The sequence below is a fragment of the Aplidium turbinatum genome, chromosome 9 (genome assembly GCF_918807975.1).
Source record: "Aplidium turbinatum chromosome 9, kaAplTurb1.1, whole genome shotgun sequence".
NCBI lineage: Eukaryota > Metazoa > Chordata > Ascidiacea > Aplousobranchia > Polyclinidae > Aplidium > Aplidium turbinatum.
This window is the reverse complement of record NC_137480.1, coordinates 2557650-2583618: the sequence shown is the minus strand read 5'-3', so window position 1 is coordinate 2583618 and position 25969 is coordinate 2557650. Positions and strand designations below refer to the sequence as shown.

The 25969-nt window shown below is 39.6% G+C and overlaps 2 protein-coding genes across 3 annotated transcripts; both read left to right on the top strand.

Annotated features, from left to right (window-relative positions):
• Window positions 1–1504: 1504 nt before the first annotated feature.
• Window positions 1505–6255, top strand: LOC145777513 (aflatoxin B1 aldehyde reductase member 2-like). The gene has a single exon (XM_082588903.1). The coding sequence runs from the start codon at window positions 1538–1540 to the stop codon at window positions 2516–2518; it is 981 nt and encodes a 326-aa protein (XP_082445029.1). The 5' UTR covers window positions 1505–1537; the 3' UTR covers window positions 2519–6255.
• Window positions 6256–24469, top strand: LOC145777512 (adenosine kinase-like). Of its 2 annotated transcripts, none has more exons than XM_082588902.1 (10): window positions 6256–6349; window positions 9562–9636; window positions 10801–10933; window positions 12517–12686; window positions 13229–13334; window positions 17124–17214; window positions 18843–18922; window positions 20245–20395; window positions 21618–21707; window positions 22043–24469. In XM_082588902.1, the coding sequence occupies exons 1-10, from the start codon at window positions 6321–6323 to the stop codon at window positions 22165–22167; spliced, it is 1050 nt and encodes a 349-aa protein (XP_082445028.1). In that variant the 5' UTR covers window positions 6256–6320; the 3' UTR covers window positions 22168–24469. The 2 variants fall into 2 exon arrangements, with proteins under 2 accessions (XP_082445028.1, XP_082445027.1); XM_082588901.1 differs by lacking the exon at window positions 6256–6349 and adding an exon at window positions 8625–8967.
• The last annotated feature ends 1500 nt before the right edge of the window (window positions 24470–25969 follow it).

Here is a 25969-nt window from a genome sequence, read left to right as displayed (position 1 = left end):
CACTCTGTCAGTCTGTCTGTAAGTTCGTTACGGTACTTTCAGGCTGAGACTCAGAAATCAATTCATTTAGGTTTTAAAGAATGCTGTTTGTAATAGAAAAATTACAAGATTAAAAACAAGCTCAGTGATCGAGTGGTTTTGACTCTGGCAGATCTGAGATCAATTCTAAGTCGAGTCAAACCAAAGACTCTAAACACACCACCGATTGATTGAATCTTTATAATCAGACTGAGAAAGCTTCTTTGAGAGCTTAATCCTTATAGAGGCTTTAAACCGGATGCAACTTATTTCGTCTCCAAAACACTTCATTCCCTGAAATTGGGGGACGAAATGTTCAGGGGACAAATTAGGTTGCACCCCTTTAAACCACCGCTGCAGGCCGGTCAAGCAAAGTTTTGAATTGTTAAAGTGTTGTTGCCAAGGAATTATTTCATTCATTAGATGCCGCTGAATGGAGAGCAGTCCTTGACATGCGTTGCTCAAGCACACACCCTGAGAGTCGAACCAGCGCCGCTTGATCTTGCAGCTTCTTCCTTCACGAAGTTACATGCTAACCATCGGAGCTACCAACTGAGCTATTGGTTTTTTTGCATATATACCTAATATGTAGTATCGAGGATGTCGGGTAGTAATGTGATGACATCGTAAACTTGATACGAAATTAATAATGAGCCTTGTCACTAAAAGACCATAGCGCTGTAGAATGACAATAAACAACACAACAAATTACCGGTATTATGATCTTTACAAAGTTAAATTATTTAACAAAGTTCCTCACCAGCTCAGTGGTTATCACCTTTGGCTCAAAGTGCTAGTAGATCTGAGAGAGAGAAATTAAAGTTATTTTAGTTCAGTTTGTTTTTATTTGTAACCATCACACTGAAAAACACTTTTTGTATATGCCAAACATAGCAGAGGTCTAGAAAATGGTAAAGCAACAAATTGCAAACGTTATATTATATCATGCCTGAGACTGCAATTAATTTGCATCCAATGTCATTAAAATGTTTTTATAGTATCAAGCATATTTGTTATTGTGGGTGATTGCTCCCCCAGCTGGGGCTATGTCCCTGATGTTTTTCTCTATTAAAAAGAAGCTATATATACTTTTGCCTACTTTGTTGCTTTATTTTTTCATCCTCTTGTATTATAATATAAGGTTGTTGCCAAGACTGACAACCTGACCATTAAATACCACAAGGTGTTGGTATGTTTTGACCATTTTTATTTTTTTTATTCTGTGTTTGAAAAATTTGTTTGCACGGTTCAGTTTTGTTCTCAATTGAAGCATATGTGATATTTGGGTCTGCTACTATTCGGTGAGTCCGATTTGGTGAGTTCCTAACCTCTAACCCCTAACCCTAAAACGGCAATGATAATTAGGCTTCGGTACCCGATAATTTAAAAAAAAAATTGAAAAAATCCCCTGTTAAGGGATCGGACTCACCGAAACGGGCCATTCCGGTGATATTTGTTATCAAGTGATTTTGTGTTTTCAGCAAAATATAACCTAATAGTTAATACTTCAGTTGAAGAAATGGCCTCTGTGAAAACAATTTTGGGGACTATGGAATTTCAGAGAAGGGCTAATCTTATTGAAAGTATAAAAATGGTAAATTTGTATATTGAATCACAAAAGAATCATCAAGATGGTTCATTTGAGCTTGACTCAGCTTTCATGTATTCTGGAGGAAAAACAGAAGAATTCATCGGACAAATGGATTGCAGGTCAAACAAGGAGGTCTTGATTGCCAGCAAAGCAAACCCTTGGGACGGTAAGGGTCTAAATGCCAACAGTATTCGCCATCAACTGGAAACAACTCTCAAACGTCTTAATGTTGACAGCATTCATCTTTACTATCTGCATGCTCCAGATCATAAAACACCAATTGCTGAAACTTTAAAAGTTATCAACGAGCTTTACAATGAAAAGAAGTTCGAGGAATTTGGCCTTTCCAACTATGCTGCTTGGCAGGTAGCTGAGGTATATACAATTTGTAAAACTAATTCATGGGTTTTACCCACTGTTTACCAAGGAATGTACAATTTTGTGACCAGGAATGTGGAAAAAGAGCTCTTCAAATGTTTACGATATTTTAACATTCGATTTTATGCATACAATCCTCTAGCAGGGGGAATGTTGACAGGAAAACATCGGATTGAAGATGCCAAAAAAACTGAACCTGGAAGATTTTTTGGAGGAGGTTGGGGAGAAAAGTATCGACAACGATTTTGGAAAAAAGAAATATTTGATTCTGTTGAAAAGGTGAAAAGTGTATTGTCAAGTGTGTATGGAGAGGATGTTAGTATGACTGAAGCATCAATTCGATGGCTGTATCATCATTCGATGCTAGATGGACAATGTGGAGATGGGGTAATTCTTGGCTCTGCTAATTTGAAGCACTTAGAGGAAAACTTAAGGTTTAGTGCAAAAGGAACACTAGATGATCGAATTGTGGAAGTCATGAATGAATGCTGGAAGGATTGTTGCCATTTATGTCCTGATTACATGAGATAACACTTCAATTATATACAGTGTTTATGAAGCATCAATAATGTTTGCTGTAAAATGTGTCAATTGATTCATTTATCATTGCTGTGTAGTGAGTTGAAACTGCAGCACTTCTTCTGTGTTTGGGTTTTTGAAGAAAAAATTGTATTGCAATCTGATTTCAATCATTTTGGCACTAATTCAGATTATTTAAATTTACTGTTTCAACTTCTGGTTATGCAATTGTTTATCTAATCTTCTTCTTGTTGCATTGAATACCAGAACACCAGATAAAGCCAACGTTTGTTAAAATTAAACGTTGTTAGTATGGTCATAATATAGCCTATAAGTATACAATACAAATTCCTAATTTGTTACAATGTAACTTGTGCAATATACATTGTACAATGTACATGGTAGATCTTTACTTAATTTTTGAAATTGTAATTCAACAGAGTGAAGTGAAACCAAAATCTGTGATGAAATCCACTAAAGTCGCTGATATCAAAGTATAAGATAGATCCTGAATGTGTGAAGTAACCTTCTGTAACATTTCACAAGGATAGCAGGCCTCGAAACAATTTTTTTCCGGCGGCCAAACGTGTCCGACTGAAGCAAGCTGTTCGGCGGCCAATCACAACTCACAAGCACATGGCGGCCATCGGAACTATCGCATCAATAAAGTGTATTGTGATGTCACTTGCATCCAGTGTTATACGTTGACGGCGTCAACTTTTTGTTGACGCTGAGGCTAGCGCCGTCAGTTTATTTTTTAGTTGACGGAAGTGATAGCGCCGTCAACTATTTTGCCGATTTTAAGCGTCACGCGCTATGCGTCATTTTTTGTTTTTATGGAAAATCTCGTTTCACAATGAGAGTTTCATAATGCATTCTGGCCAGCGCGACTCATCCGAATTACTGGTTTTCGAGTTGATTGGAATGACTACCTGGAATACAAGCGGAAGAAGTTCGCCAAATGGTGATCACTCATATTGTGAGCAGTATCGAGAACGATGAATCAGAGAAAGAAAGCGAAAAATCAATGAATGTCATCGCGGAGGTTGAAGATACTTTATTGCAAAAGCTCTATGCCCCTGAAAAGAGCGATGTTGGTGCAGTGGACCTCGTTAAAAGATTTATACTGTATATTATGCTAAACCCTCACAGCACGCTTGGAACAGTGATACCTTTCCGAGTAAACGTTTTCAAGACTTGTTTTTGAAATACAACACACCAATACCATCCAGCGCTGCTGTGGAACGTATGTTTTCTCTTGGAAAGGACATTATGCGTCCCAAACGCAGCAGATTGTCCGACAAACGTTGTGAAATGCTTGTGTTTTTACAAGGAAATAACTAATAAGCTAAAGCAGCTAATTACAATACAGTCTCAAAACATAATACCTGCTCTTTATTTATAGCTATTGTTAGCCGAAACTTGGTTGAAATACTTCTTTTTTTTGAAAATTTCATGAGACACTGGCTAAAATAGCGCTAGAAATTAGCGCTGACGCCATCAAGTTATTTCATTGACGCGTACAACACTACTTGCATCCTGCTTATCGTCAGACATCAGCTGCTTGGTCAATCAATAATGTTAACAATTCAAGCATAAACAGAGTGTATTGTGATTTATCGGGTGTTTTGACTGCTTTCTAATGCTTTGTGATTATAGGTGGCAAAGTACTTTATTCACAAGGCCGCTTGCATAAAATTTTCTTGGAGCTTCATGGCGGACAAATGCGGCCGACGGAAGGGCGAGACCCGGCGGACAAAATGTCGATTTTTGTAGGTTAATCGCGGCCATGGCCGCCTTCAGTTTCGAGGCCTGGACAGTGTCTTCATCATGTAGTCATTTACTCGCCACCATGCCTTATCCCATTATGTGGTAATATACTTGCCACCATGCCTTGCAATCTTGTTTGTTGACTGACCAACTTCAATTCCTGAATATTTGAACTAAATCACTGCTTGCACTGTTTCACCTGTTTTTTAGATGTGTGGCAAACGTTATAATGCAATCTTGTGTCCAGAGGAGGTTAATAGTATGCAGATAGAAATTAGTATTATTTTGACCAAGGAAAACTTAATAATGTCAAGATTTTGTCGATTTGTAAGCTTGGGCTATCTAATCCTTGCGACTGAATGGTTGTTTTGTTTAATTTACAGCGACCTGCTTTCAATTATGCGCGGCCGGGCAATGTGGTTGTAACTGCTCTGCAACAAATAAATTCTATACTTTTGTAATTCAATTTTGGTAAAGAGATAAGTTTGTTGAACCACACGCAGATGAAATCAATCAACGCCACAGCATTTAACATAATCAAAGAAATAAGTCGGATCTTGCAAGCGTCTTCGTCTATACAACACGTTAACTTTTGTCGAGCATATGAACAATTGATAGGCCTACATAAAATGAAATAAGAAATGTAGGAAACGAAGTAACACGGCAAAAGAATTAAGGTACATTACTCGACGATTGAAGATGTTGAGTAGATACGAGGCACTTCCGGCGAGCAACTTCTTATTGCGGTGAGGATCGCAGGATTTGATGTGAGAAGCGTCATGGATTTGGAGGTCGGATTTGGTAGAACAATTACGTGTACTTTTTAGGTGGTTGATTATTGCTTAAACATGATTGACATTCAAGTGTATTGTCTTAAATAGCACCTTTTTGTTTAGATTAGCTCAACGTCTTCAATTAAATCGTCATGTGATGTTTTTCCTCGTGTAATTGAACACTCATGCGATGTGCCTTATTTTATTTGCCACATTTAGTTCATTCTTTTGGGTTTCGTATTTCATTTTTGTAGCCTACTGCACGTGCATGCTGTATCAGTAATTTAGACGTTTTTATTTCTTTATATTATGTTAAACGCCCTGTCGTTGCTTTGTTGTATCTGCTGTTAAGTAATTAGTGAATAAAATTGTGAGCAAAATATGCAACATGTGAATGTGTTTGTGTGCTGCTTCCTCTACGGTGAACGGTTAATGTCAAAGACGTTTTTTTATTGTTTAGCATTCACATCATTCCAACGTTATATGGCACAATATCTCGACAACCAAGCCATAAAGATTTTTGATAGTAACAAATGAAGAAACGAAGGCTTTTCACATAAAATCTTGAAATGAATCGTGTTTTTTTTGTGATGGTGCCAAATGCAACTGTATTAGATGTTTAATTAGTCCAGGTGCTATTTTGTTTTTTCCCTACTTTTGCCATTTTTTCTTATTTTTTTTACCGAGAAGCTAGTTGTGATAGAACAGTGAAAACATCCGATTGCGAATTACCTGTGCTGTTTCACTGAAACACACAACGTAGTTTTATTTGAAATTTCAATTATTGTTTACACACGTTCTCGTCTGCTTTTTGATAATTTGGTTACTTTCCAATGAAACTCTGATAGCAAGTTGTGCATAGTTTGACATGAATGCTAAACCAATGTGAAAACGAAGAGCTTTTGGGTTAGATTTTTGTCTTGCTGATGCAACTAGGATTGTAGAATCATCAAGAACTTGAAAGCGCTAATTTATGCTTTAAAATTCAGTGAATAGTAAGCCAACAAGGCTGCTTTCCAGCTAATGCTTGCCAATGCCGAAGGGAAAGGTACTGGCAGCCATCTCTGAGACTTTTCAGTTCAATGTCAGCTTCATAACATGCAGCTTTTGATAATAATCCATTAGCAAAAAGATCTGTCATTATTCTGCATTCGTACTTTGTTACGACTCCATGTGTATGATCAATTGTTCATATTAATCTATTTCAGACAATTTTCTCCTTTCTCTTTCGTTAAGTCAAATTGCTTTTTCAACGTGTACGAAACCACCTTATGTCCAGGATGCCATCAATAAACATCAGGTGGGTTGTGTTGTGTACGCCAAAGATTAATTTCTGCTTTTTCTTTCGGCCCCGTTTGGCATCGAGTCGAGCACAGATTCTCGTTGAAACCTTTTATTTTCTTTCTAATCCCTACTGTAAGTGTATTATATATATTAACTTTTAGTCAAGTCTTTGCATTGACTCTTTGGAGATCAAAATTAGCCAATCAGCCGATACCACCAACTTGTAGTGGTTGTGAGTTACTGTCTAATAAAATAAAATTACAGAAATAAACGAATTATTTCACTGGTGTTGCGATTCATGCAATTTTCCGTTAACACTACGTAATGAAAAGTTGAGGAGTTATCAAAGAAAATATTTATAATAGAGCGTGACCTTTGTTGAATTTTCTAAGTTTTTTTAGTTTTCTAGTTGTAGTCTTAACAGGGGATATCGGCCAATTTCCATGTAACCTTCCACTAACCGACAAAATTTGGCTGATGGTTTTCTAGATATTAAAGGAGTTTATTGAAATTCAATTTTGGAAATCAATTACTGAACGTTATTTCCTAAAAGCAGCAAGCCAAGTCTACCATATTTAACTGAGTAAGGTTACTACCCTCCGTTGGCCCTCTCTGTCTTGGTGTGATTGCTTTCACCAAAACAAACCTCGGTGTTCCAGCAATGTTTTCACGTTGCCCGATTTATCTAATTGTTTCCGTGGAAAATTTAATTATTATTTGTATTTATTTTGCTCTCAATTTTAATGGACATCATTAAAACATAAACAAACATAACTCAGCAACGCTACATTTAACATTATAAAAACAAAAAGCGAATGCTTCTTGCATTTGCTTTGTTTATGCCACTATCTCGTGTTGTGCTTTTGTCAATCTTGCGACAGGCTAATTCTGCCTGATTCCTTTTCTGAACAAGTAATTAATTTTTACTTCTCAAATACTTGACCCGTTGTGCTGTGTAATTTTCAGTTACCATTTTGTGTGAGCGAGACAGTTTCTCAAATGTTTAGATTTGACCATATTTTTGCTGTGATACTACAGTATATGATTCTTTAGCATTTCTTTTAATATGTATTTTTCTTATAGGCTTGAAAAGGGCTGTATGACTAGCCGAAAACGTTCGCTTTTTCTTTTTTGTTTTTATAATGTTAAATGTAGTGTTGTTGCTGAGTTATGTCTGTTTATGGTTTAAAAGAGTTACCTCTCTACCCAAATTGTATCATTAAGACAATAGGACACTGAACCAGATGCCATTATCACAGACGCGGGGTGATGAGAATGCCGCACCCTTGCGAACTTATATGTTTGCTGTAGAACTTTTATTTTTTGTTCGCTTAAGTTTGGTGAGATTGTTGTGAAAATAAAAGTTTAATCTCAGCTTCAGTTCAAGTAACTTACTAGGAAGTTCCTGTTTGTAACTTTTTTACCGCCCGTTGCAATCACAGTGTTGATAACCCACCATCTGACAATGGGGATTGAATAAAAAGAGTTCACTCTGGCAACTTGCTTTGTTTCTCTAGTTAGGTTTGAGTCTGCCACTCATTTCCACTGAGAGAGCTCCAACGAGTCAGCTGAATGAAGCAATATTCTTCAGTGTGTGTTCTTCGTGCTTTGCTGGTTGAAATCTCCTTCCGTCCTTCCGAAGTTCCGATTTCCGAAATGTAGTGCATGACCCGACAGAACTTTGGTGAATGCCTTATCTTTTGTACACAGACATCGGGTGTTTTTATCTGTCTTCCAGTTTTACGTTTGGTAAAATGGTCTTTCACTGATGCGAAAGAAGTTTCACCCCTGGGGCCCTGGTGTTGGGCATGTGCTCTCTCCTGGCCCTCTACCGGCCCAGATCGCGGTAGGTCGGTTAATTGTTGATAGTCTGTGTGATTGGGCTTACTTTGTTGCCTGCCAATGGTGATCACTTCTAGCGCTATTGTTGCCAATGAAAGTTCAAGCAAGCTATCTTTCACTGTAAATTCTTGCCACACTCAACTATCCAAACCCAATTACACTGCTGTTCGTCCTGAGCCTTGTGTGTCTTGTATGTTCGCGTTTTACAGTGTACAGAGGAGGAACCTTGGTTGTATGACGATTGTTGATCTTTCATTTAGGAATGCATCTCCACTGGAAAGTCACCATTATGTGATAAGTGAAACATTCTGTCAAAAGCCGCTTGAAAACTGTCACCGCCTGAGGCGGTCCGCGGAGTTTCTAGTTTGTCCAGCGGCATTTTACACTGAACGTCAGCGTCTTAAGTTCTTCATTGACAATCTAACAGTCATACAGAGGTGTAACCGTGCAACACATGTGATAGTGCAGAAAACGATGTTTTTCATCTAATGTATTTTAACGTAGGTCAGTTCTTCAGAATTCTTTAAATGTAAACCTGTGATCGATCGGTTGTGAGGCTTTGAAGCAAAAAAGACAAAATATATTAACCTCGACATTCTCACTTCTTATTGTTGGCATTGAGGAAAGCATGGGTTCTGTTGTCAGTTCATCCGAAGACGATAAATCTGATTTGGAGAACGATGATAGTGATGACAGTGATAGTAGTAGTAGCGATGATGACTTTCTGTTCGGGAGTGACGATAGTTCTTCTGATGAAGAAGATGAAAAGAAAAAAAAAGTTGAGATTTCTTAGTAAGTTGATCAACTGGCACCATCATCAACATTAAATGGTTTAAAGCAGCGACACCACAAGCCAACTTCAAACTAATCCCGTTCAATTCTCAGTATCATTTGCGCCATAGTTTGTGAACTAAGTCGTGCAAAATTAAATCGGTTTGTTGAAATGAAGCAGCGATGTGTTTCAGTTAAAAAAAGGAAACACTGCATTACATTTCTCGTGAATGAAAAAACAAAGCTTTTCTATTTTGCCATGGAAGTGAAATGCTTTCAGTTTATGGTTTATAAATACTTTATGGCTGAATAAAAATATGTTTCTAAATTTTTTGAACCTTGTTGACACAAAAGTGCCTGTGTTTGTCGTGTGACATGTGCTGCTGCTGCGAAGTAGGCTGGCAGTTGTCGCAATATTAACGCTTCTACAATTCAAACATAACCGATAGTTGAAGACTTTAAGTTTAGATACGTTATATTGAAATAGGGTAAGTTTGTATGGATGTACACAGTATAAAACTACAAAAAAGATAGTTGTTTCTTTATTTTGGAAACGTTGACTTGCTCGGGCTCCGCTTGGTACAATTTCTGACCATTGAAATCATTCTTTTTCAGTGAGGGAATTCTTTTTGGAATGGGCAACCCTCTCCTAGACATCTCCGCTAACGTTGGCAAAGGATACTTAGAAAAGTAAGTTGCTTTCATGCATAACAGAACATAAGATTGCTTTAATCTTATGCTGCAATGTGTAATAGACGCGATTCTGTATCTTACCTTGTCTTAGAGTTGGTTGACTAATAAGTTAATAACTAGGGCAACCAATTTTTGACCTAAAAACTTGAAATTTTGACTTTATAATTTACAAATTTTGACCTAATTTTGACCAATAACTTTCTTCGTTTGCAACCCAAATGCGAAGTAGGCTACAAAGCATATTAGAAATCAAACCATTAGGCAAGGATATCTTCTTTTTCTAATGAAATAAAAGAAAAATGTGGAAGACTCAACGACACAACAGCTAACGAACAGGTAATGAAAGTCACTCGAAAAACTGCAAAAGATAAATATGAAGTGTCTTTAAATATCCCGAAATTACTCAGAGGGTTCTGCACTATTATACTTCAACATCAAGTAATGTTTCACATTATCGCCTTTGAAGTTTCTATCTTCTGCCATTCACCTTTAGGTGTTGAGGTATATTCAGAAGCGTAATCAAGCAGTGTACTACGAACTTAAGAAGAATTTGATTGTTTAACCTTAGGCATAATTATAGGCTGGCTAAAGACAAATATGAGAACATCAGGAAGCTAAAACTCAATGTATAATGGTTTGAGCATTCATCTAACCAAGAACAGAGGCCACGTTACCTGCCATCCACGCCTAGCCTACTTATTATTCAATCGTCAGTAGTGGGCGAAACAAGATTATTACCTCAGAAATTGCAACAAATGGATCATTACGTCAGAATAGCAACAGAAATTGCAACAAAAAATCAGTGTCTGTAGCTTTAATAAAATATCAATAGAAAGAAGAAAAACTACGTTAAAAGAAAATTTTGACCTAACCATGGAATTTGACTTTTTTTTACTTAATAACTTTGAAACCTCTCTTCGTGTCAGCCTGAAATTTAGTTTATGGACATTTTATAAACTTTAAACAAGGCAGAAAAATTTTGACTTTATTGACTTTTGGTTGCCCTACATAACAATAATTGGTTGTAAAATAGCTTCAGTGAAAGTCTCCACAATTGGCAATCTTCAGCCAATTCTCTTAGTTTTATCGTTGTGTTTGGTGCAATCGAGTGATACTGCAGATAAAGCTACAGCGTCTACCAGCAACCACGCAATGTTTCAGATACGGCTTGAAAGCTAACGATGCGATCTTAGCAGAAGATAAACACAAACCGATGTATGATGAATTGGTGGAGATGTATCAAGTTGATTACATCGCTGGCGGCTCCACACAAAACTCTATCAAAGTGGCTCAGGTTTGACCTTTTCTTGCATAAGTTTTAAATTTTTTAGGCAACCTTTTACACCAAGGGTCTCAAACTCAAATTGCTGGGAGGGCCAAAATGAATACTTTTAATTAGCCCTAGGGCCGCAATACCTTTTGCATTGTGGAAAGTCAAGTCTGTCTCCCTAGTCCGTTCCGATTTTCTAATTTTGCCGACGCGTTTTCCAGTGTTTTCGATCCTCATTCTCCTTCTACAGGTATCTCAACTCCCCAACCTGGCCCCCGCAACCTAAGCTGGTGGACCTCTTCCCCGGGTGCATCGCTACTCCTCGCCGCCGTGGCGTCTAGCAGGCCGGTTTTTTGAGTCTCTAACCAAGCTTTGTTTGTTGTGCTGTTGTGCAGCAACAACGCAATAAAAGGAGTACCGTAGTAAGAGCGTAAGATCGCAACAATAAAAGAAATAAAGTTAGGACGAACAAAGAGATATAAAAACACTGTAAAAAACAAAAAGAAAAAAAATGCAAACGGAACGACTTGAACCTGGAGAGCAAAAATCTTGCAACCGAATTTTAAAATGCGCGAAAAAGACGAAACGCTTGAAAAACTGACTGCAGCAAATAGGCTGGCAAAGTTTCTATTGCGATAATGGCACAAAAAATGACAAGGCAATGTGATTGTGGTGTAACAATATTGCTTTCTCACACGCAATAAAATTGAAGAAAAGAAGATCAATGGTGCTGAAATTTGGTTCATTCAAAGAATGACGGGAATTAACTGGATGGATAAGATCACTAACGAAGAAGTGTGGAGACGCTCTGGGTGCACCCCTGGCGTCCTCATCACAACTATCAAAAAAAGGCAAATGACAGTTATCAGGCATGTCTACCGTAAACTCGGAATTGAACACTCGGCAGTGATGGGCGACTTCCTGGTCAGAGGCACCGGGGACGTCCACGTTTGGAAATCTTCAAAAATCTTTCAACATGGACAAACCAAAATTTTGAAAACCTAATTAGAACTATGGACAATCGATCGTTGTGGAGACGCACGGTAGCCGACACCTTATTCAGGCATGGCCGATGATGATGATGATGATGAGGCTAGCGCTTGAAAGCCGTGTGAAGTTTGATGCGCATCTTCAGAGTTTTTGAGCAATTTTACAGTAAATTTTATCTTGTTAAGTAAATAGGGAATAAGTAAGAATTTTAATTGTTAGTATTTGAAATTTGAAAAATGCATCGCGGGCGCACCAAACGTCCTGGCGGGCACACCGTCTTTGTTAGAGACCCTTGTTTACACGTTTCTTAGAACTTATTCGCTTTGATGAGCGGTACGTAGTTTTTGCTTTTGTTGCTAAAATGATTCCGTTGGTGTCTACTAGTTCAACAGCGCCATATAAAAGCCATGCTTCATATGGTAACTGGTAAGTAATATACATTTCATGTGAACAGGTTAAAGTCAAACCTTAAAACTTCAAAAATTGAAATCAGACCTTTGTAGCATTCCTGTTACTTCAGTTTAGATTATTATTGTTGAAAGTCCAAAGTGATAGTACTCATTGATATTTATATTTGGCCATTTGATTACAATAACCATCGCTTTTGTTTCGTGTAGTGGATGCTGAAGCGCCCACAAAGCACGACGTTTGTTGGTTGCATCGGCAAGGACAAGTACGGCGACATATTGAAAGAGAAGGCTGAGGAGGTCGGTGTTCAAACCGCTTATTACACCCAGTCAGAAGAGCCGACGGGCCTGTGTGCAGCCCTGTTGTGTGGCGCTGAAAGGTAGATTTTTAGACTTTCTGTGACTTACAGTATTTTGCATAATCTACATTAGGTTTATGGTATTTACTCTTAAGCAATAGTTGCCATGTTCATTTTATGCACAAGAAATTAAAAGCCGAAACATACAAATTATTTTATTGCTTCGCTAACGTTTTGAGCAATATGACAATGCGCATCCTCGGAGGCAATAACGTAATGAAATTATTACTAACTATATAAAATGAAATGAGTGATGGTAAAGGAAAAATTTAAGATTGAAACACAGCAAGAGATATAGAGGCGGTTGCTTTTGCTTCGGATAACAGCAACTTTTGAACGAATGTACTTTGATCGAAAGAATGCTGGTATGCTGCAGAATATTTTAAAACAACTTTAGGCGAAGATGTGTTAAACTGCCCTTCAACACATTGATGATTTGCGTGGTTTAGGGAGCAGAATGTTGGTCAGTTTTGCTGGTAAATCTGAAGAGAAAATTGTGACTGCTGTAGGCTTACTTTAAACTACCTTCACTTATTCACCGATTACTTGCTATACTTTGTTAGATCTTTGTGTGCTCATCTGGCAGCGGCTAACAAATACGATTTTGAGCATTTGAAACAAACAGAAGTTTGGGATTATGTAGAGAGAGCAAGTTTCTTATATATCTCGGTGAGTGACAAGTCTCATGGTGAACTATTCATATTAAGTTTAAAGTTTGCATATAGCAAAGCGACGAGAAACATATTGGAGCATTTTTATTTTACCAAGAGCATGATGCATTGCTAATCTGCAATAGGTCAACACAAACTACTTTTTGTCACCCCGCCCGACGAGCCATAAATCAATATCGCGTCTGTATAATGATCATACAACTCAAGTCTGACAGTCGATAAGGAGACTGTTTGAAAACAGTGTTTTTTTATCCAAGTACATTAAGGGTTGGATGCACCAACACCAATTAACTTAATTAAAGTTAATCATTGTTTGACTAAACAGTGATTGAAGTTAATTCGTTGTTGGTATGCTCCAACAAAATTTTGTTCATGATTAGTTGATCAATGATTTAATCAGACTGTTGATGGTTTTTGCTGAGTCATAACTCTAGCAATGAGTATTTCTTTGATTTGTTATGGGGTTCAGTACAGCTCAGTGGTAGAAAAAGGTACATGCATTGTTTGTTCATGGCAATGGCAAAAAGGGTAACATTTGCTGATAAGTTATTTGTAGGGGGGTATGTTAAAATACAAATTTGGATTACAAACTCTGAGTGATGATGATGATGATGTTCGCCCTTCGTTTCCGAAGATGGCCAATGAGACTGAGGTCAAGTTTCTTTTTTCTTTTTTTTAGTGTTGACTTTGGTCAGTGTAGGCTACATGAGTGCGGAGATGGCTGATGAGGCCTATCTGCGCGGTGAAACTTCTGCTGCAGGATGGACATTGGAAGGATGGTTGGCTAGGGCCAGGGTTGTTTGAGGCTCGGGCCTTGCGATGTTCTCGTTTTCTGACAGCAGATAGCGTACGGTGTTTCTCAGCTGATTCTGCGCCTTTATAAATAAGACTGCGCCATGTTGGTCGTTCTGCGGCTAAGTCTTCCCACGAATCTACGTCGATGACGAATTCTTTCATGGAAGCTTTTAAAGTGTCTTTAAAGCGTTTTCTTTGACCACCTACATGACGTTTGCCGTTAGTCAGTTCTCCGTAGAGCAGTTGTTTAGGAATGCGATGGTTCGGCATCCGGTGGACATGGCCAGCCCATCTTATTTGTGCCTTTTTTACGAGGGTAAGAGTGCTGGGCATGTTTGCTTTACTGAGAACTTCGGTGTCTGGGACTTTGTCCTGCCATCGAATCTTGAGGAGCTTTCGGAGGCAGGAGAGGTGGAAGTGGTTCACCTGCCTTTCGTGTCTCCTATAAAGAGTCGAGGCCTCACATGCATACAGAAGGGTCGTCAGAATAACTGCTTTGTAAACTTTTAGCTTTGTGGGCAGCTTGATTCCCCGCCTCTCCCATACGTTAGACCTCAATCTACCGAAGGCGATAGATGCTTTGGCGATTCTGTTGTTGATTTCCAGGTCAATGGTGGCTGTGTTAGAAAGAGTACTACCGAGATACTTGAAACTTTGACATGCATGTATTATCTGGTCGTTTACAGTGATGAGTGGTTTGCTATACGATTTTCCAGGGGCTGGTTGATACATTGCCTCTGTTTTCTTAGTGCTGATTGTTAGTCCAAAATTATCGCAAGCAGAGGAGAGCTTATTCATTTGTTGTTGGATTTCGCTTTTGGAGCAGGCGTTCAGGGCACAGTCATCCGCGTACAGAAGTTCTTTGATGACAGTTTCGGTAACTTTGGTGAGTGCTTTGAAGCGTCTCAGGTTAAAAAGTTTTCCGGCACAACGATAGCGAATTGGAATACCATTGCAGTCTTTATCTCTGAAAGCATCTGTTAGCATTGCTGAAAACATCATGCTAAATAAGGTAGGTGCCAGGACACAGCCCTGTTTAACGCCGTTTGTAAACTCTGAGTACCCCCAATATAATGCCACTGGGAGTAAAAAAACATACCATCAAAAAAATTTTGGGTTGCCCCTACACTACAGTAACTCCCCGCTACAGGGGGGTTTTACAAGCGATTGTCAAAATGCATGGGATTTGATACCTAAAATTTGAACTGGTGGTCATAGAAGGCTGGGACTAACCTCAAAAGTTTCGTTTTGAAAAGTTAAGATAGGAATGTAACAGTTTCAGAAGTATCAGGTGTATGGATTGGCACAGACAGGCCCGTTTTTGTCCGAAATCGCCTATTTGGCCTATCGTGATTGTATGAAATTCAAAATTTTACTTTAATAATAAGGGGATATTTTTTGTTTAAAACTTTATGATTCGAATTGGTACTTTCAAATGAATCATATGCATTATACAATCAAGATTTTCTTTTTTCACTCCATCCTATTGCACATATTGCAATATAACAATTTCTGCTATTCGCTTTTAGCCTAATTATGATCTTTCACTTTTGCCTCAAAATAGTATTCACGGCACAAAATTCTGCAACACAGTAGGTTACATCATTATAACATAGCATGATGTCCTTCTTTGTATACCGGATACTTGTATCATTACTCGCTAATGAACTGATAGATGAGCATTATCGCTTTATCTTATGTTAAAACTTTAAAAAATTAGACTTTCAGCAACAAAAATGCCCTTTTTTCATTAACCTGCCCCCACCACGTCAAAAATCGTTCCGGCGCTCCTGGCTACAATAGCCAAATTTTGGTAAGCAACCCATAACCTCAACTATTTTATATACAATTTTAAATCAGTTGCTGTCCATGAAAAGTGAAGAACCCTTTACAATTAAATTTTGGTCATTCTAATCCTATCACACCTCATACCTTCCATAGTTCAGAAGGGGCAGCCTGATGTTGCAATTACCAAGAACTACAGTCAAACTTCGATACTATGCCACCCTTTGGGACCGAGTAAAAGTGGCATAGTAGCGAGGGTGGCATAGTAGCGAGAGTTTGTAAAAACAGCCTTGTGACGTGACAATGTAATGCCACGTTGCGTTGTACGATTATAATTGTACGAGGAAATCCAATCTGAGCCAGACGATGTTAATCTGCTCGAGATCTGGGAAGAGCTGCCTGCCGAGGAAAAGATGCACGAGAACGAGGAGATCGAGCTGTCTGACTTTCTTGAAGCTGATGAGCGCCTCGAGACTGGTGGGTCTGACACTGGATGAGATTGCGAAGGAGATGTTGCGCAGCGAGAAGCCGATTAAAAGCGAAGATAATGAGATAACCGTTGAGGAGGAAATCGTTTCGGTCGAGGAAGCCCAACTGACATGGAGCACTGTCTGGAAGTTCATGCAGCAGAGAAGCGGGAAGGCTATTGTGTCATATATTGTTTCAGTTGCATCATCTTATTTCTGATGCAGTATTTTGAAGTAATGCAAAAATCGTCGTAAATCAAGTCTGGTCTTAAACTTTTGGCCACAACTATATATACCTTGTGACGTCACAGCGAACAGCATCACAGCTTGATGCGCAACGAGACCTCGCAAACGGGTGTCAAACAAAAGCGGCCTTAGCGAGACGAGGGCAACAAAATTTGGATTTTTTTATTGCTAAAACGCATGTTGACGTTGTACATAATGACATCACGCTGAAACAAAAAACTCGCAAAGTTAATTTGGGTTTCCCCGCCCTTTAACTCTGCTACTTAACTTGCCTAGTTAATCACAGTTTGGTCATGGGTTAAACAGCCCTTGGTGTTGGTGCATACGAAAGTCTCACTTAATTGTAGTTTAATTCAAGATTAAGTTAATTGCAGTTTAATCACTGTTGGTGCATTCGACTCTTAGTTTAGTGAAGTTGGCTGTAGACATGTGTTGCTACGACGTAGCAGTATCGCTTCCTCTGCCTAGTGTTGACGACACGTTTTTTGTTGCAGGGTTTTTTCCTCACGGTTTCTCCCGATTCCATACAAGCAGTGGCGCAGCATAGCACGGAAAGTGGAAAGACCTTCATGATGAATTTGTCAGGTTGGTTTGTTTGTAATTATTTTTACCAAGACTATCTTCTGTTTCTTACTTTGCATTCATCTTTCATTAATTTTAATAACCTAAATTAGTTAACTTTTCGCAAAGACGTTTTCGCAAAGACGCATGTACGTTGAGATTTTACTTTCCAACCATGCTTCTTTAATTCACATCATCTTAGTCCACTTTAAATAAAAAAAAATCAAAACAGTAACAACAATTTATTTCACACTAATCGTCAATATGATGTTGTATTTTGTATCAAAGGATCATTGGTATAGTTGAGCCAATATGCGTTCCTTAGAATATAAAATTATTTCTAAACGAAAATATGATAGCGCACTTTGCAACTTTCTGTGGTGTGCTGTTTGCAAACTGTTGCATTATGGAATGGATAATATCTTCTCAGATATTGTCGTGTAGTTGGCTCGTGGGTTTCCACATTTGCAAGTTTCAGTGCCTCTGTATTTGCGTCTTGCATTGTACACTTGAAATGACTTTCCATCCACGTATTGTTCGTCAGCAGCTGTATCTAGGTCATTTGCTGCAAGAATTCCACGTGTCAGTTCTGTGGCAGACCCATACTTCATCGGCGTGCTGTTGTGCTAAAACAGCGTCTATGTCGCTTAATGATTACCCGCATTGTTCCACACGTGTGCGCTCGATGGCTGGAATTGTTTGTTTAGGAATCCCTTGAACGCTGTGCAACTGTTTGATGTCGTCAGAGGCTCATTGCTCGGTGGGTGCAAAGCTGTCAACCCTTTTGTTTATGTCATTCGGCATTGTTTGCAGTGGGTACCCAGCACAGGTCGCAATGAGATTTAAAAGATGCTATCGTATGCCAGGGGTAGGCAACCTGGTGCTTACAGACACGATCGATCCTTAGAAGCAACATTGTCTTACGTGCAGCACTGCAGCTATGTAATCAAGTACAATTTAATACGATCCGTACAGTCTATACGATCATTTTATACATTCTATACTTAATACGATCTGCACACCGCAAGGTTTTTACCTGCAAAGCATTACACTTGTTGTTGTTGTCACGTCTGGCTTCGCGAAACAGAATCACTGCTCAGATTTGTTAATTTTAAAAACCGTTATAAAAATGTCTGCACTTCTTCCTTTACGTCCGGTTTTGCAGTGCATAACTGTCGGAAGTAAACTGTTATATACAGCATTCGGTCTAGCATTTATATATCTTCTTTTATATCAATTTGGGGGCTGCGACAGCATTGCGGGCGTCTTTAACTATAATTAGATCGCACGTGGCACAGAAACAACTATTGCAACCCAACAATATCACACGTCATCATAAAGTTCAAGAGTTCGCCTTTCATCATTATCATCCAAATTTGATTTTGTCCCCGCTATGTGATGGTGGTCATGCTTTCCTTTGAGTGATTGTGACCTGAACGGTTGTTTGACGTGGATCGAAAATCACGTAGCCGAATGTTAGGTGGCTCCTCTTTGGCCCCCCGCATGGGGTCATTGCGAGACATGGATATGCACCACTAATGATCCCAAACGAGGGTGGCACTGGAGTATGGCGTCTTCCATTTTCGTTCAATCGTGGTCTTAATGCCTTTACAAATCCCACATCCTCTTGAATCTTGACATTTGCATTGCAGCTCCATTCCTTTCCCAGTTTTTCTCAAAGCCGATGATGGAGGCGATGCCTTATGTCGACATCTTGTTTGGCAATGAAACGGTAAGTCATCCGAATATCAAACTTTTTAAGGTTTTGTTTCGTATGTAGCTCTAAATTAAGCAACTTCATCCCAGTCTAGCTCAGATTTGGTAAATGTTGCTCCTAACACCATGCACAGATGCAACGCAACATTACAAATGCATCGGCTCAGTATGATTTATTTGTCAGGAGCAGAAATGCTAAACACTGTGGTAGGTTTGAGGCTTCGTATTATGCAAATTTTAATTTCTTGCATGAAGCGATCTTTCCTCCAGGTGTGTTGGATTGTGTCTTCATGTCTCACCTGTGTTGTCTTGTCATAATTCACTCGTCACGGCACAGTATAAACGGTGATACCGTCAGCTTAAATTGTTATGTGATATTTGAAAAAAGCAGCATTCTGTTTTTATCAAAAAGCTGATGCGAGATACGAAATCTGAGATATTTTTTAGCCACCCACAATATTGCTCTATATAAACTCTGAAAGTCCATGCAAGAAAATGCGTTTTTAACTTTTATTATTTGTCACACAAGGCATTATACATATTTTAATTTGTTTAGAACTTTAAAAAGGAGATTTTTTCACCATAGTCTGGCTTCATTTGGTGCAGTATTTTAAAATGTAAAGTTTTCACCCATCTCAAGTATGATTTTATTCACGGGCATACTTTATACTGTTTACAAAGCAATTTCTATTACATGCAGCCAAGACAGATTGATCATTTGTTTTTTAAGTGTTTGCTGTTATTTAACCTTCCACGTAACATGGTGATTGGTGACCACAGCTTTCTAGCTGGTGCTGCTGGAATTGCTTGTAAAGACTACAGGGGAAAGCATATAATATGAAGGTTGTTTTCTACTCCATGAAACAAAAACGTAGGCCCGAAGAAACTTTGGTTTATCAGGAAGAACTAGAAAATCAAAACAACTTTAGCAACGTTTTTCCGCTTAAGTGATGTTCTATGTGATTTCATCATTTTAGACACGATTAAGCGGTTGTTTTATTCTTGGTCTCTTAAGTTAAAAGGATAAGTTTTTCAAGGTAGCCTAGTATTTTTGAGGGTGATGGACTGATGGTTCAACTAAAAGTTAACAAAAGCTGGACGCTATGTTGCTTCCAGGGTGGTTGCAATGGTCCATCCATAAATTGACCTGATAGAGTCAGGTGAGATTAGAATCGTTCGAGACCGTTCGTTCAACAAAGGCCAAGCAAACATTGCGCAAGGTGTGGCGACGCTGCGTTGTTTGCAAATGGCTTTGTTCCACACGCTGTGGGGGTAGCTTAGTGCGGGCACGATCAGGATGTTGGAAGCGACAGGACGCCTGACTCATGTTCATTGCAGGAAGCAGCTGCATTTGGTGAAATGCAGAAATTCGAGACAAAGGATGTGGCGACAATCGCGAAACTGATAGCAGGGCTGCCGAAGATCAACAGCACTAAACCTCGTGTGGTTGTCATCACCCAAGGCGACCAACCCACCATCGTTGCAAACGGTACGTCATAGATCCACTAGTTTATTTCAAGCCTAAGGATAGTAGCCTGACCCACGTTCAACAATGATGTAGCCAGGTGCCTGCTGATGACATGAGTAAGAGCAGCCAAAAAGATGGTTCCCTGGGAACATTTTATACAAATTTCGTGTTTTGTTTTAAAAGAATAAGTAGACAGGAGCTATTTCTAGATTTTTCTTGTCAAGGGCGACTTCTTATCTCCTGTCCCCATCCATTAAACCTGGGAGGCTATTACTCAAACTAGCTACTTACAGTTGTGGTTCATTCAATTTCCAAGTGTGTATTTACACAGCACCGTCATGTTTTGTGATGGCAAGCAACAAGGTGCGCTTGTCTTAAAGCCATGCGACTCTGGTTCGACACTAAGTATAAAGTCAGTGAGGTGTCTTTGCTAGGTGTATTACTCACAAACATACAGAAAGAAGACCACTCGTTCTTGTGTCCTCAAGTACGATGTAAAAAGTTTCCATCAACTTTTAAAATTTATAGATTTCTAGCGAAACGTCATTGCATTTCCAAGATGTCAACAACTTTTTGTCATTGCAGAATGAACCTGATTGTAAATATTAGATTACCTTGTTGTCTTGTCCCCACCAGTTATGTGCGGGGCGCGAACATTTTTTTCCACAAACTTTCTGTCTCGTTTGCATATTTCTGTAAGTGTAGCCATTACTGGTTACCGCGCGGCGCGCGTAACTGTTTTTACCGATTTTCGCCCTCCAGGTCCAAATCTAAACATCAAACTTGAAAAAACGTAGCCTGGAGACACACCTAGTCTAGTCAAGTTTAAAAAAGATGAGAAAAGAAATTGATTCTGGTCACTAGTCTAAAAGTAAGATTTTCCGAATCATTAAGAATTAACTCTAAACCATTAACCCTAACCTTACTTTTTTTGAAAAGCTTTTGTGCACCGCAAAAATTTATGTAAAGAAAAAAATTGACTTCAGTGGGCGTCGAACTGATGTCCTCACGAATGTAAGGCAAAAGACGAAACCACTGAACCAAACACGCCAACGAAAAATGTTTGCATTCACACGGTATAAATACAAACTCTATGCGAAGTAGCAAAGAGTTCGTGGAAAAAAAGTTCGCGTGCGGCCGAAGTGCACCAATCGCTTTCTCGACCAACCTTTCTGGGGGAGGCATCGGTGTTTACCGGTTGCTGACCAACCTCCGCCGAGCTAACATTATGCCCCCTACGTAGGTCCTCATGACGTCGTTATCTACCCGGTAATTCCCCTGGACCTTAAGGACATCGTCGACACGAACGGAGCGGGGGACGCTTTTGTCGGAGGTACAGACAACGATTGTGATGTTTCTAAACAGCTGTGAGGTCAAGTTGGCAATATAAGGTTTTACAATAATTACTGATTATGATATTACGTAGCCTTGCAGTAGTTAGTAGGTCACTCGGGCTGGAAGTTCATTTTTTCTACGTTGTTTTTTTCGCAACGCACTTCCTGGTTGACCTCGATCGTCGTGGAAACCACAGTCCGCAACTCAAATTTAACACTTAGCTATTCGAGTACGAACTTCCTGCTTTATGCAGCGGAGATTGCTTGGCGCGACCCTTCATCTCATCTATGACGTCAACCAGTCCACCCACAACTTGTTCCAATTGTTTTGCAGGGTTCCTCTCTCAGCTTGTGCAAGGTCATCTCTTGTCCAAGTGCGTGGATGGAGGACATTTCGCAGCTAACCTCATCATCCAGAGGTCAGGCTGCACAACTCCTAAGGACTGCACTTTCGAATGACGTCATCACGCAATTATACTCTCAATAATGACGGATAATTTAGAGTAGCTTGTCGCTGGTTTTTATTTGCTTTTAGGTGGTCTGAATGGTTGTGTTTTTTTGTAAAAGATTATTTGCACCTCCCAGAGAAGTTGCACATAATAATTTCAGTTCCATCTCTATGACTTGTAGAATGATCCCTATTAATTAACAGGCAGCAAATTGACTTGGAAAGGTTGAGGTTGAATGGAAGCTCAACAAACCGGCCATGAGGTTCCGGACTGCAACTTTCCAAAAGGTACCATTAAAAAATCCCCTTTGAGCAAAAAAAAGGAAAACGTAATTTCTAGCTAAATTAAGTCATCTGTTTCCCATCGCCTGACTTGGCGTAGAGGGTTAGGGCGATGATAGTCATTTCATTGACGTGGGTTTGATTCCCACCACTGCTATTGATCTTTTTTCTTCAGTAATTACCAAACAAAGTTCGAAGGGGATTTTTAATGGTATCTTTTGGAAAGTTGCTTTCAGGTTCGATTCGCTGTAGACCCCTTGCTGTCTGATGGTTTGACAGTCGTCATAACAAGCTTGTAGGTCACCATCAAAGGGATGGAATCTAATATTAAATTCGTGTTTCATCGCTGCGAACTACGCCCCATAATGTTACGTCAGTGTGGCTGGATGTTCTTCATGTTTCCTTGCAAAGATTTGACGAGCCTTAAACACAATCAGTTTCTAATCGTGGCCAGTGTTGTTTATTTAACTTCTTTGGGTCTTACCATGTCTTTGTGGTGCTACATGAGTCTCGCCCGCCTGGCGAGAATTCTCATGGTAAGGTGCTGCCGCTAGGTGGCTGCAATGTTTCGTCGAAGCTGTCCATTCTCGTTTATAAAATGCAGGTTCGGTTCTCTCGTCTATACCGTTATTAATTTTCCACCACTGTCACACACAGTAAGCCTCCCTACCTTCCACCGGTGGTTGTTCCAATCACGATGCCTTTGCACAGTAAGCAAATTGATTGTTCGTTGTTCCATCACAGACGGTGTAAAAAATCTTCATGAAAGTAAATTATTTTCTCAATTTTGGTGTTTATTTATACGATGCTGAACTGTTCTAGAAGGGGCATACTGAAACCTGTTGATTGTTGCAAAGTTATCGTCAATCTAGCTCGTGCATGACCAACCTTCCTGACATGGAAACTAATCTCAAAGCAGACTGTAGAAACCCCATCATTTCTCTCGCCTACTGTGGCCGATTGTTGTTTGTTTGCGGTACTGTGTTTATTGTTGATGCCACTCAAGAGATGAAATCACTCTATTGTACACAACTTGTCTATTAAATACGAGCCTGCATATATTGCAAGCTACATAATCAATGATTGGCTGAGGCCAAGCAGGTGTCAAAGAAGTGTCTTACATATGTCGCCATGCCACTTCCCAAAAGCATCGTTGTCGGGCCAATAGTCGCTTGTACGCTTCTTGCTTAGATGTTTCTGACCCAGCAGTATGTCGTCACAATGTTATTGTACATCTGCGTCGGAGAATAGCGAACGTTTGCCAGTATGCAGGAGGTATATTGCTCCAACGAATTTGTGTTTTGAATTGCTCATTTGTTTTTGGCCTGTGAGTATAGGCTGCAAGTCTTGCTCACAAACTTATTATCTATTCCTGGTCTCGATTGTTGATTGACGCCTAACTGTCCGCTAATTGAGCTGCCACAATGTTTGTTCCTAAGCTGTGTCTTTACTCTCGTTTCACTAACGGCAAGTGGTGACATTTCTTAGTGACCGTAGAAAACTGAATTTTACTCAATAAAACGGTATAATTGAAGAACATGAAATGTTGTTGGAATGACGTGTGAATTGATTGTAGCGTGTGCGTGTGTGCTCTCGGGCTGAGCTTTTTGTTCTTTTCGAAAAATTGTGGTAGTTTTGCGTGGGCTACTCCGATTAAGATCTGGACATTCGACCACGGAGAATGACAGGAGTGGACATCCGCTGCTTTGAAAACAGCGTTCGCTACCGTTACAATATGCGAAAAGAGCGACGCCCTCGCTACTTTTACGCGCTATTTTTGTCTTGAGCTGACACTAGAAAGCTCTATTCAAGCACTTTGTGAAGCCAGAATAACTTTAAAACGAATTACATCACGTTTCAGCACCACATTCGCTCACACTGCCATTTCACTTCGTTATGTTCAGCTTAGTTAGTGCAGTTTCGTTATGGAAAAGACGTTTTGAGTCGGCAGCTCGCCATATTGTGCATTTGGGCTCAGAATTTCATACTGCTGCATGCCACTTCATTTATCAATATATTTCGACCCCAGGATAGATATGTGGGTTTTTCAACGTCATTGGTTATTGTGCCTGAATCAAATATCGTGACCTGCAGTGGAACAGACGCAACAAGAAGTAGGTTGAATGCCTGACTTAATGAGCAAAGAAGTGAATTGATCAAGTGTAGCCTACACTCCGACCTGGGTTGTGCGTTAGCTCCGAGTTTGAATACTAGGAAACTTCAAGATCAAGCGACGTTGGTTCGACTCTCGGGGTGTGCGCTTGAGCAACGCACGTTAAGGACTGCTCTCCATTCAGCGGCATTTAGTGGATGGAATAATTCACAGATAACACACTAACAACCAACACAAGAGGAAACTTCACTCTGTCAAAATCGGTAAACCGTCCTGCGTCAATGGCTCTAAGCCTCTGTAAGTATGCGAAACTATCAGAAAAAGCCTATCAAAGGCTTTGTCAGCCTAGTAGATGGAATAATTTACAGAACCACAATCGGAAACTTCCCCCTGTCAATCTCGGTAACCGGCTCTGCGTCAAGAGCCTCTACAAGTAGCCTATGCGAAACTGCCTGGAAAAATTTATCAAAAAAGCTTTCTCAGTCCGAGGATAAAGATTTTTACAATCAACTGTCAACAAATTTTTACTTAGCCTACTGGTAGCCTAATTACAGGAAGCGCAAATCCAGAGCGACGTTGTTTATTGAGGCTTGTTTAGGCTAATTGTTTTTTTAAGAATAGCTAAGATTTTGTTCGACTGTGCTTTTTTCAATCTTATGACGTCTTTACGACGCATCCACATCATTGCCTGCTTCATTATTACTGTGTTATGCAAAATAAAAACCATTCATTTTAACTTTTGGTATAACCGGAGATGGAATCGAACCAGCGCTTTGATTGATTAAATCTTTATTCTTCGACTGGGAAAGCTTCTTGATCCTGGCAGTTTCGCATACGAGCCTCACTGACGCAGGCCTGGTCACCGAGATTGGCAGAGTGAAGTGTCCGATTGTTGAAGTGTTGTTGCCAGGGAATTATTACATCCATTAGATGCCGCTGAATGGAGAGCAGTCCTTAACGTGCCTTGCTCAAGCGCACACCATGAGAGTGGAACCAGCGCCGCTTGATCTTCAAGCTTCTTCCTTCACGAAGTCACACGCTAACCAACTAAGCTATCGGAGCGGACCGGCTGCCTTCCAAAAATACATGCAAAAACACTGACTACCCCGCTACTAAAAGTGGTGAAGTTTGCTGTTATAAAGTCTGGTCGATTTAGTGCAGAAAGTATCAACTTACTTCTTTTATTCAATCATGTTTTAAAATATTTGTCCTTTAGCAGTTCCGGTCATGTGTTCACAATCTACACGCGTGTCAGAAACGATTTCTGTGACATACAGTAGAACACTGTGCTAAGTTTGTGATGGTCTGTATGTTATAAAGGCTCAGGAATGAACAGCGATGATTAATATATGTGACCCGGTGTCGCCGTTTCGGTCAATGGAATTAAAACTAGAGACCTATGCAAAGAAATTTATTTT

Excerpts from the sequence above, each read along its gene's own strand:
- LOC145777513 (XM_082588903.1), top strand. The coding sequence starts at position 1,538 with ATGGCCTCTGTGAAAACAATTTTGGGGACTATGGAATTTCAGAGAAGG.
- LOC145777512 (XM_082588901.1), top strand. The coding sequence starts at position 8,804 with ATGGGTTCTGTTGTCAGTTCATCCGAAGACGATAAATCTGATTTGGAG. Across the intron at positions 9,637-10,800 it reads GGCAAAGGATACTTAGAAAA|ATACGGCTTGAAAGCTAACG; the intron begins GTAAGTTGCTTT and ends GCAATGTTTCAG. Across the intron at positions 21,708-22,042 it reads GGGGGACGCTTTTGTCGGAG|GGTTCCTCTCTCAGCTTGTG; the intron begins GTACAGACAACG and ends ATTGTTTTGCAG.